Source organism: Aptenodytes patagonicus, chromosome 6, assembly GCF_965638725.1.
Source record: "Aptenodytes patagonicus chromosome 6, bAptPat1.pri.cur, whole genome shotgun sequence".
Lineage (NCBI taxonomy): Eukaryota > Metazoa > Chordata > Aves > Sphenisciformes > Spheniscidae > Aptenodytes > Aptenodytes patagonicus.
This window is the reverse complement of record NC_134954.1, coordinates 56,295,491-56,307,585: the sequence shown is the minus strand read 5'-3', so window position 1 is coordinate 56,307,585 and position 12,095 is coordinate 56,295,491. Positions and strand designations below refer to the sequence as shown.

At 34.5% G+C, this 12,095-nt stretch overlaps 1 protein-coding gene across 6 annotated transcripts in view; it reads right to left on the bottom strand.

Moving 5' to 3' along the window:
• KCNH7 (potassium voltage-gated channel subfamily H member 7) overlaps positions 1-12,095 on the bottom strand; it is a 249,108-nt gene that overhangs the window by 93,029 nt on the left and 143,984 nt on the right. For 4 of the 6 annotated variants that reach the window (XM_076342748.1, XM_076342749.1, XM_076342750.1 and 1 more), the window contains exons 3-4: positions 8,929-9,084; positions 645-677 (exon numbers count right to left, since the gene is read on the bottom strand). In XM_076342748.1, coding sequence (XP_076198863.1) covers positions 645-677; positions 8,929-9,084 — 189 coding nt within the window. The remainder of the gene's footprint in view (positions 1-644; positions 678-8,928; positions 9,085-12,095) is intronic. The other 2 variants (XM_076342751.1, XM_076342753.1) reach the window with 1 other exon arrangement.

The window sequence follows — 12,095 nt, the reverse complement described above, 5'->3', positions numbered from 1 at the left end:
TATTTCTTAGACATAATTAAAAGTGAAAAAGAAGAAAAAAGTAAATAACTGCAATGAAACAAAACAGCAAGCATCACAACAAATTTTATATGCAAAGAATTAATCAACTAGCACAAAAATTTGCTGTCTTGCTGAGAATATGGTGGGGTTTTTGGTAGCTGGAAAAAAGAATTCATTCCATCTATTAAATCAAGTTCTTAAGAAATTCTAAACCCTTCATCACCTTGGTTGCCAGACTTCATAGAATAAAAAATATTACTTTTGTCTGAGACAGGAAGCCTGAAGAAGTTCTTTTTAAGTTTTAACACTGAATTTATATACCGCTAACAAATTCCGCAGTGTGTTTTGTCTCATATATTGATGGAAATTTTTTTATGCTCTGCATACAAGAATTTTCAGTGATAATAAGCTGAAAAGTATCACTACATTTGGATTTTATATGTCATATAATTATATTAAATTTAATAGTTTAGCTGTTATATCTATAGTTTTGCAGAAATAAGTATTCAGAGTGGGAGCAAGAGCCATATTTTGACTTGCACTCTCCTAGAATTATATAAAATGTAATGAGATCTGGAAATAATAGAACCAGAACAAACCAATAAAAGGACTTTAGTAGGTAGAATTTTAGAAGATAGATTTACCTGAAGAAGAGCCACTCGAAAGGTTGTTACCATCTGAAATACAATTAAACTAGATTTACAAAAAGCTTTAGCTTAAAAGGAAACAGGTTCAAAAATAAACAGACTATTAAGAAAAGAAGATAGAATATCAAATTTCCACACATTTTAGAAGCAAATTCAGGTAGCTTGAATTCATATACAATATATGTAATCTGCAGAAGAATTGTTCTAAAAGTACATTGCATTTTTATTTGGAAAATTTAAGAATTATTCCAATAAGAAGTACTTTGATAATTATTAAGTTTGTCGCATAGATCAATATATGTTTCCAATTCCAAGTTTTAAAGTTGGCTAATGTTTCAGACAGAAAACTAAAGTAGGTGTATCCAGACTAACATGTTATTTCTCATGAAAAGGAACCTCTTCTAATTTCTTAGTGATAAATTCTTTGCTAGGAAATGCCAGTTTTGTTTGGAAGAAACTTATTGAAAAGTCGAAGAATTCATAATCTCCCTAGGAAGAATAGGCTTTATTCACTGACACTTGTTTAGAGTATGACCTTAGAGAAGTTTCGTATTCCTGATAGGGCCCACTTATTTCATGACTTCATGGGAAGCACTCCTCAGACTACGTGTCTTTGCCAATTGCTTTCAGGTCTTTGAAATGCCCAACTTGCCTGGGTGCTATGCTCCTTAATATAGTCAAGTAATAACGATAGGATTCTATGCCTGAGAGATAAGACACAGAGGTGGTAAACCCCCTTATTTTTATCTATAGATCTATTTTGTTTGCTTACCTTAAAAGAATGTCTACTCCATGTTGAATAAGATAAATAACAAAACATATTCCTTACGACCAGTGTCCATCTGAAAGCTTCTCAAATCCATTTAAATATTTTTTTTCTGCTATCTAGTAGAGTCCTCTTCGTCTAAGCTTGAGATACCCTGATAGTTTTGAATTCTCCCTCTTCAAGGTTAAAATCTCTAATTCAATTTAGTAAGTGTACAGATGTGTTAAGTTCTCTGTGCTAGTTCTTATTATGAATAATAGAGACATATGTCTCTGTCTTCCATCAGAGAATGATGCAAAACTCACTGCCTTTATACTTTCCTGAGGATATGTATTATAATGTGGGATGACTTTGGAAAATCATTATCCTAGCCTTCACGTTACCTCACAGAACCCACCTGTTTTAAATGTCCTGAAAAGAACAAATAGATAGGAGACCTGTTGAACAAAAATATAGGACTGAAAGAAACCTCCTGGATCTAGTTCAATCCAAGAATCCTTTTCATACTCACTTCTCATACTTATTATGTATTTAAATAGCAAAAGGAAAATTTGCAGTCTCTGCATAGCCAGTGTATTGTCAGCTTGTGTTCCTTTTCCTGTCCAGTGAGCACAAGTCACCTGCACTGAAAGCCACTGAAAGCTGTGTCATTCCCTCTTTTTGGTTTGTAATCTCTTTAAGCAGAGATTGACTTTTTTATTAAATGTTTGTACAAGATATAGCACAATAGCTCTGTCATCCTAGCTGGGAGAGGCTGCAATGCAAACAGCTAATTACAGTGGCTAGAATCCAGGGAGGCTTCCTTTCTAATCTGAGCCCCAATAGTAGCTGTCATGAAGAAACAAAATATAGCCACCCCACTTGTATTTCTCTGTAAAAGAAAACTAAGAGAATTTATTTATCTTAATGGCTGTTCTGTTAATTAGGCAGTTAGGTATTTGTGGAGCACTGAATGTAAAAGTACCAGAGGTCCTTCTGTCTTTTACTGTTAATTGCTGTTAGGCTATATTCCTTGGCTAAGAGTTCAACACTGTCTCAGTTCACCTAACATTCACTGTAATTTACCTTGGAGACAAATACACATATTGACACTGGCGTTGTCAGAACTATGCTGCTGGTTGGCTAGATGGAAACCTTGTCCTCCTGGAAACAATTTTTCTTGACTAGCCCTGACTTATGATGAATTTGCTCCCAGTGGTGCAGGTAAAAATAAGACCCTGGACAAATTCCTCATTACATTTTAGGAAAAGTCAGGGGATTACTATTGCTTATACGTGCCATGTTCTATGTGGCAAACTTGTATGCATCAAATGGTATACAATTTTTCATGACACTGTTGTTGTCCAGAAATGTTTAGAAAAAAATATATGCTTGCCTTTCATTGAACTGCTATGCTTACTTATACAGCAAAGTGCTCTGCACAGAGGAAAACAAATACCGTTTTTTGAGTTAACTCTTTTACTTAAAGGAGAGGCCTGATTTGAATTTCAGTTGTGCTTGTTTTATTTGTACCTTCAGTGGATGCAGTGATCTCTACTCCTGAGACGTAACTCCATTGCTAGGACCAGGATAGAGCCAAACTTGGTGAAGTGTAAGCACCTTGAAGGATCTCCTTGCTTATCCAAAAACTATGCATTTATTGGATGTATAAGAGATCTTCTCATTTCCTTTAGAGGAAGAAACCCAAAAAATTATTCCAGGGTGTCTTTAATAGGCTTACAGATTTTGAAGTGATAAAATGGTAAGACAATCTTCAAATATCCCTTTTCCGCAGAATGCAATTATGTGCTTAATCAAATAACTTTCTGGGCTTTCTCCCATGAGGTAATGAACACTGTCTTTGGGAACCAGTATTAGCTTATAGGTTAGTACTTCTAGCTAGTCAAAATGTTTTGAAGTTAAATGAATAAAACTTATGTTAAAGTTACCTCATCTGACTTTAGCTATTTTAGCCTACATATTAATAGGAGTTTTGCTTTAGAAAGGACTGGAGTAAAAGTTAGAAAAAACACTTACAGGTCAGTAAAAAAGCAGCATGCTCTAGGTGGGGCAGAAGATGAAGACAACTCAGAATTAAAGTTCACAGAGGTTTTTCACATCTTGTGCATGTGTGTACATTACAATCCCACAAATGGTCTACTTTGAGTAGAAAAATTATAGCTACGTTCTTCATATCAAAGTCAGTATCCTCAAATCTATGACTTTCTGTCAGTGTGAAATGGCTGCTGATTTTCTGTGTCCATTCTGTGTCATGACTGATTTTGATATTTTGCAATTACTAGTTTTACAGATGCAAAATATTTGACAGCTTTGAAGAACAGAATCAGGTGCCAGGAGCAAATATTAATTTATGTCACCAGTTCCTTAAATTTCTGTAAAAATTCCTCATCAAATTGGTGGAGTGGATGAACATGCCAGCTTGGAATGTTTGACAGATTTGGGAATAAAATTGGACACTTACGTTCCCTTTCCTCAACAGATTATTTAAAAGCCATATTTATATACAGAAGTTGTAGTAGCTTAACACTTTATAATAAAGAGTTTAATGAAGTCTGTACAAGACACTGTACAGGAATTCTTATCTCATCTTATTTTGGCTAACAACTGTTACTAGTAGACAAATTTAAATGATAATTTAGCAGTGTTCACACAGGTTTTTTGCTAAACTGGTATAAAATCACATCTCTTCTTATTGTAGTTCTTTGTAGACAATCTACAGAAAGCCCTTTTTTTTTTCTTTTACAGTGAGTCTAACAGGAGTGAGTTCTCTTTTTCTAAAAGCGCCCTGCTAAATATCCATTATTTATGCATTATTTCAGCTGGAGTTGAAAATTTTATACAACTTTGTCAAATGATTAGATTCAGGAAAATTTATGAACAACACTTTTGGGAATAATTTTTTATCATTGCAGTGACAATCAAGCAAATGTTACTGTCTTATCAGATGTGACAGAGAACAGTCCATAAGAAATGTTATAGTACGAGTGAAAACAATTTTTAGGGCTTATGTGGCTCAAAACTTTTGATCTTAACACTTTTAGATGCTAAACAAATATCCTTTCACTTAAAAAGCAGGTATTTATATCTTCAAGCATTTCACAGATAAAGTGAGGTGGGGTAAAGTTATTAAGTGTTTTTATCTTTGGGTATAGAAGTTAATTTCTGGAATTATAAAACATTTACATGATCTAAGAAAAGGCAACACAGAAAGCAAACAAACTTATTAGAAAAGACTTGAAGTAAGAATGAATAGAATTCTCATATCTGGAAATGAGACAAATTTAGAAAGAGTGTTTGGATGATGAATGGACATCTATAGAAGAAATCGCTTTCTGTAAGTCTCACTTTAACTGCACAAATAAATCCTCAACTGGAAAAGAGGATGTTACCCAGTCATGGAATAAGTGCTTACAGAAGAAATTTCCTCACCTCTCTGAATATAACGATGGGACAGATATAGTATTAAATAAATTTGGTTAGAAGTTTAAACAAAAAGATATGAAAAATGTTTTGGGATTTTTTTTTTCCCCAAAAGGAAGATGTTAAAAAGAAAAAAGATTTTCCAAAATTTACCTATTTGATTATACAAACACTGGTCAGACTGACATAGACAACTGATGATAAATTCTTGCAAGGAAGAATAAAGGGAACAAAAGGATCAGCTGTAAGGATTTTTACACTGCTATTGTGAAGCCAGTGTCTTCACTTTTCACATTACTGCCTATTCAGCTTTTTGCTGCATATGAGATAGGAGCTCTTGAGCACCAGACTAGAAAAAATTCTATTTATACTCAAATGTGGTCATCAAACTACTGGCAACATACCATATTTTTTTTTAATAATCTATTATTATAATAATCTGCCAAGCCCAATGCTGAATTAGAACGTAGCTGTGTTAGCCATCATAATGGCACATAACAAAAGACAGAATCCCAGTCCTAAGAGTTTACAAACACTATTTAAAATATATGTCACTATTCAGCTGGTAAATTTTTAATTTCCTGCCTATCCAGAACAAAATGTAGTCTCTGAGCTCAACCTAGCAAATGTCAGTTGCCTTCTGTAGGTCTTTAATTTGCTCAGAGGGCCCTCAGCCCTTTAACAGATTGGAATCCCTCTTTCTGTTAGAGCCTTTGAATGCACTGTGTGTACAGCATGAAATGCTTTTTCTTACATTGTGTTAGATTTCAGTCATGGAGGAGCACTGTGGTAAGCGGTCTTTTTCAAAACTGTTGGCTGCAGCTCACAAGATAGATGCTTTTAGAAAAAGGAAGGGTTTTTCAAAGTTACACTTGATAAATTTGATGTCAACTCGTAATAAATCAATTAGAGGAAGAATGATAGTATGGAAGAGTTATCTTATTTTCTAGGGTCAGGAAAATAACTAATCTTTTTGTTGCCTATTCACTTTTAGTTCTTCTCTCCTGCAACCTGACTCAGTCATTTTTATTTGCTCTCATGCTGAAAAGACATTCTAGTATGAGAAAACTCAATCTAAGGAGCTCTGGAAAGAAATCTCTCATGATCTGTGTACTTCTGGGTAGTAGATGTTAATGCAATCTGAAATCTTTTGTCCTTTGTCATTAGCTGTTGCTTATCTTGGTTGTTTGTCAGGGATGTATTGCACTTGTTATATGGCTGTAAAATAGAGAGGGTTATATCCCTCTCTATTTTTATTCTCTAAATTGGTTGCTGGATTTGAAGGGATTTTGTTTCTTTGCTTTTTTTTTTCCCTGAACCAGTACCTATTACTGTCCATTTTGTGTGTGTGATCCAATGAAAACAGAGCACCTGCTTTACCTGTTGATGTGTGTTCAAAATAGAGTAAGATGATGAAAAACTAACTTCCTCCTAGAGAATCTGCTGTTTGCCTTTCTTATGGTGGGAACATGACTTAAAAAGGATGTTTTTACTGGTAAACAATCCACCTTTTTTGTGACTTCTTTTGTTGCTTATTGGTCTCTCTCTGCCTTTTCTAAATTTCAAGGCTTTTGTTTGTTTTAATTCAAACCCACCATTGGCCTATACACAACATCTTGCAGTTATTTCTGGATGTTTTGCACAGGTTGGCCTCCTTCTGGAGAATTCTTTCTGCCAAGAGGAGTTTTTGGCTATGTAGCATATTTTGTATCACCTTTCTTCCCATCCTGCCCACATAAGTCGTCTCTGAAACCACAAGCAGCTAGGTAGGAGTAAAAGCAGCCATGTGCCTGCTGTAGTTTCTGCCAGTTTCTCGCATCTGGCTGTACCCACTAGCAGGAAAATAGTTCGTCACCTTTCTTTGCCTCCTTTTGCACATTGATCTTTCTCTATTATGTACTGAGCTTGGAGCCGCACCTATCCATTTTTCAAGAACTCTCAGCAAGGAAATCCCCTGTGTATGTCAGGCATAACTACTGTAAAACAAGAGAAGGATGTTTTGACTAAGTGCTTTTTTTGCGGATGTCCTCTTTAGCGGCTTTTCACTTTAAAATACGGCAAGTGACAACACTTGAAAATGTACAGTGGTGTATTGCAGATAGCAGAACAAAAAAGCTATTTTTCAGGACATGAAGCTCTTCCCCCCCCCCCGCCCATTGGTATTTCACCTTCTATTTTGTCAATAAAATCACATTAAGCATAGACCAGCTGAACAATTTTATTTATGTTATAAAATCGTTTTTTAAAACCAGGAAGTAAAGTGTTCAAAATTCACAAAATTATGGCATCCTGAAATAGAAACAGAATATGAGTGGGGTTTACTTGATGTAATTTTTACCATTTTTTTTCTGATGTAATTTTATTATTTTTTCTGATACCCCTTAGTGGGATTTTTACCATAACGTTACTAGAAAAAAAAAATGTTTTCTTGCTATCTCAAGAAAAATGAAAAATACTGTTGTATTGGTTATTCAAAAACTCCCTGCAAAACAGAATAAGAAAAGGAAGTATAAAAGCACAAGGTTTTAAATATGCACTGTAAAGAATATTTACAAAGGCTCTTTTAAAAACATGATATTTGATGAACAATAATTAATTGCAGACTGCTAGTTTCCAGTAATGGGAATTTTCCTTTCCACAATCTTATATCTAGTGCCATTGTAGGGTTATACGGACGTAAGTGGAAAGACTTTGGCCTATCCAGAGTGATTCAGTCAGAGCTCTTTCTCCATGCTTAATGAAAATGGTATTTTTTAGTATCCCAATTAGTTATAGAAGTAAATTGCAATTTTTAAAAATGTGAATGATTTGGCAATATTATGGGGGGGACTTTTTGTTTATGTATTTTTCGATAGTCAAAGAGCTTTGAGTGAGGTCCTATGCATTTTGTCCAGAAGATACAGTGCAGAAAGTCTAGATTATGAAGAATGGGAAAGACTGCTTTTATCAGAAGGAACCTGGTAATGCTGTTATATGCACAGCTACAGGCCTGCTCCTTACAATCTTCTCAACATAACTAGCGGAAAAATTAATACAGCATGTCATCACTTCAGGTAGTACCTAGTGCTTACATTGGGAAAGTTCTCCCCTTGCTTCTCGCAGTGAAGATCGTACCGGTCTTTGTCTCCTATCTAGAGAAAGCTGAAGTGTTGATTTAACAATCAGAAAACTTAGGTTCCAGGTCCCTTTATCATACTAACATTAAAGATTGTTACACTGTGAAAAGGTATTTTCCAACTGTTGCTGAACCAGCCAGGGGAGAGTGTTAATGCTCACTGTTAGAGCATGCTGTGCTTTACTAAGAGCTTGTACAAATGTGGATGTGTTCTGGGAAATCTTGTAGTAAGAGCAGATTATGTGAGTGCAGATGCAAAGCAGAAGGATCATGTGCTGTTGCTGCACAGAGTGAAGGTCAGCAAAAGAGCACACATTCTGCAGATAGTGGGACAGAAAGCTACACTGTCTAGCTGTATAAAAAGTGGACTTTTGTTTTGTGTAGAGTTTTCTGATTTTGACAATACTTATGTTCCAGAGTGGAATGAAAACAAAAACTTTTCCTGTATATCCAAAAAACCGCACATCCTTCAAGCCAAACTAAATACTTCAATTTGATAAAATCAGGATGTTTAATTATGTTTTAACTTTTTTTTTCATGTTTTATATTTTCTAGTCTAATTTAATCAAACCTTCCACCAACTATTTTTTGTTTGGAAAGGAAAATAGCAATATTCAATTTTGAATAGGCTAAGGTGAAATATTTGGGCTATATCATAATGATTTTTTTGCAGTTTCATGTTCATAATCAATTTTTATCAAGGGTAATGCACTTCTGTGAAATATTTTACTTTTAATGAATTTATATTTCCTAGGATTACTCACAAGATCCATGCTGTTAGTACTACCAAAGATCTGATAGATTATCTTGCCAACTTTATAACAGCTTTGCTACATTTGACTTCTTATTGTTTTGAGTTCTGTCTTAAATAAGTCAGGCAATGGGGATTGCATCATTTCTTTGGTATCATTATTGCCCAGGTTAATTACTCTCCCAGCTAAGAGCAGAGGTAAGCACAGAACTTTCAATGAGTAACTTACGATTTACAAGTTTGGATGGCAATATTGGCTCGCACTTCTCAGGAGATGCCACATTCTCTTCATCTGTTACATACTCAAAGTTAATAATAAACATCATTGCTACTCCCTCTTGATTTTTTACTGGAATTATGTGGGTGTTGCAAATGAAGGTAGATCCTGCAGATGGAGGAAAAAAAAGAAAGAAATACATAAATGAAAGGAAACCACTATTTTTTCACTCCAGTAATTCCAGTTACACCAACAGATAGTGAAGAATATTTCTTTGAATTTAATGACTGAACATCAAACACATTATTCTTTAATTTAAACAGGAACAGTTTCTTAGAAAGAAATACATATTTTGATAATTTATTAGATTATTACCTCTTCCAAAAGATGTCTCCTTTAAAATGTCAGTTTTACTTTTTGTTTTTTATTCACTGGAAGTACCTGTATAGACAGACTTGCGTATGGAGACATTTAGCACCAAAAGTAACAATGTGAACACAGTTCCAACCACAATACTAGCAAAGAAAGCAGAACCTCATTCTTCTAAACGTCAAACATTCTTCAAGCTTTTGATTCTATTACAACAGGATGAATCATGCATTAAATATTTATAGGTGTAAAAATATCACTATTCTTATTTTAGCTCTCAATCTTTTGGGGGCTGTATAATGTTGTTTAGGTTTGTGTTAAAAATGATATTTGTTATCTGATCCTATGGGGTTTTATATTCTATCACAAAAAACTTCTAAACTGGTAATAATTTTCAATAATTTTCAGAAGTATTTGACTTAACTGTTATATACAATTTGAAGTATGAATTTAAAAGTACTAGTTTTCATACATATGGAGCATACCCAGCTTATACTGAAATGAACAGAAGGTGTAATTTCTCAACACCTCTGGTACTCAGGGTGTTTTTGTTCAAATGCCTAATTACAGATTTAAAGAATTCTGTGTGTTAATTCTTCCAGTATAACTCTTAAGAAGTTTCATTTGTCAAGATCATTAGTTTTGATTTAATGCCTTCTATTAACGTAACAAAATATAATGGTTCCAAAAATAATGTGATTGCTGTAAGCAATACAATAATGTGCTAAAAGCTTCATGCAAACACAACTGTGAGATGGTGTCTTTCCATGATAACTAGGGACTGGTTTAATGTACATCATCTGCAATTTATGCATTCCAATGCAGTAATCACTGAAACTTGACAGGGTGTGCAATTTGACAAAAACGGATCCTGATCTGCGTTACACAAGAATAATTTTTTTTTTTTTGCCATTGAGGAGAGAGATAGTAAAGATTTATATCATTATAAACAAGATCAGATTCTGGCCTCTCATATTTAATGTAGTACTTGCTATAATGTGGTATATATGGCAGTTTGAGCTATGTATAAAATTGACATGCTGGCCTTTCAAGTTTTGCAGCTGTACATTCAATCCATTTAATAAAACAGTTAAGCTGTGGCACTTGCCGCAGTTGCCATGGTTACAAGCTCAATGACTTTAGTAAACAGAAAATAAGCAATTTAAGACTGTTCCATTAGAGCTAAAAATAGAAGTGCCGCAGGCCAAGCATTGCAACATAGACTGGTTAAATGCAGGGTCTGAAGAGAATTTAGAAATAATCTTTGTGTTTTTTGCTAACTAATAAAAATACATATTGAGTTTAAACAGTCAAAATGATAGTTATTTATTCGCTTGGAAGGAAATACTTAATATTTCATGATATAGACCATGTTTTGACATGCAGATTTATAGGTTGGGCAGATATCCCCCAATCGGACACCTTTAACACAAAGGACTGGAGGTGGGGCTAGGCTGAGGTGTGCATGGCTTTGAAGAACACTGAACTCCAGTGGATCAAATGTTTATCAGTTTTTGCAAACAAAGATGACAAGGAGCCTCAGATTTCTTTAAAAACTTTCCTGCTTTTGAAGGCAAGAGTGTTTCAGCTTTTGAAATTCTTCCCACAGTGCTAAGTAATGACACTATCTCCCGTTTATGTAGAACATTCCGCCCTCAAGCATTTACAAACCTCATTTGTACTGGAGCTAGGGATTCGCATCTCTGGGGAAATGCAGAAACTGTTTAACAGTCCACAGCTTAAGAACGTGGCAAAAAGAGCACATGGCAAAACAAAGGGTTAAAAATTTAAGCTGTATGTAGAAATATTTTGGGAACAAAAAATGGGAAAGATTCGTATCTGGTATAATTCAGCATAGTTCCTTTGAAGACCAAACGCACCAGCAGGCTGATGAGTCCAGTGTAGTTCATTAGTCTGAAGCTTTTCCAAGACACCTGGGCTTTTTAAGAGGCATAGAATATTTACTTTGTGTGAATGACTGGAATTGGGATTCTGCAACTTTACTAAAATACAATGCCTGTTGCAGTCACTGTTAGTGTTTGTCTTTAGTACAGAAACTGTTATCTGCTATACACTTACCAGTATCTATCGCTATTGAAATGGCAATAAGGAAATACGAAATACAAAATAACAAGGAAGACCCTAGTGTGACTGAAAAATAAGAGTAGGGTACAAAGAAAGAATACAAGCAAATTCAAAAGATAAACTTTGAGTTGTTGGAGTTGATGGCAATAAAGAAATATTAAGAAGTAGCTTCTTCATAAACAATCTTATTCAGCATTTGCACTCTGGCATTTCACTGCCTTTCATTGCACTCAGCATGTTTTCCTGGTTTCGTCTCTATACTGACTATTTTGAGAGTAAGAAATGCTCCTGATGAGCAATAAAAATTGTAATGAAGTTTCTGGAATATGCATTTCTCATCTAACAGCACAGGGCAAGTGGATGATATAATCAGAATAATTATGAAAATTATACCTTTATAATTGATAGATTCAATATGCAGCAATATATCTGGATTTTCTAAAGATTACTATTGAGGAGTAATCATGAAATATACCTGTTGTGCTCTCTTGTTATCATTGTTGGAGGTGATAAAGAGGAAAAGCTGGATATTTTCTTCTCAGCTTGAATTCCATGATTGTAGGGGCTTATTTTCTTTTGTCTAAGGCATTTTGAAGCCCACTCTTTCATCTAGTTAAATTAGTGGCAAAATATCCATATGTGAAGAAAAGATTCTGCTCCCCTATATGCTGTGTGGATATGATGTATGATTCTGTAGTTATGTATTCAACAGTATGATTTCACAA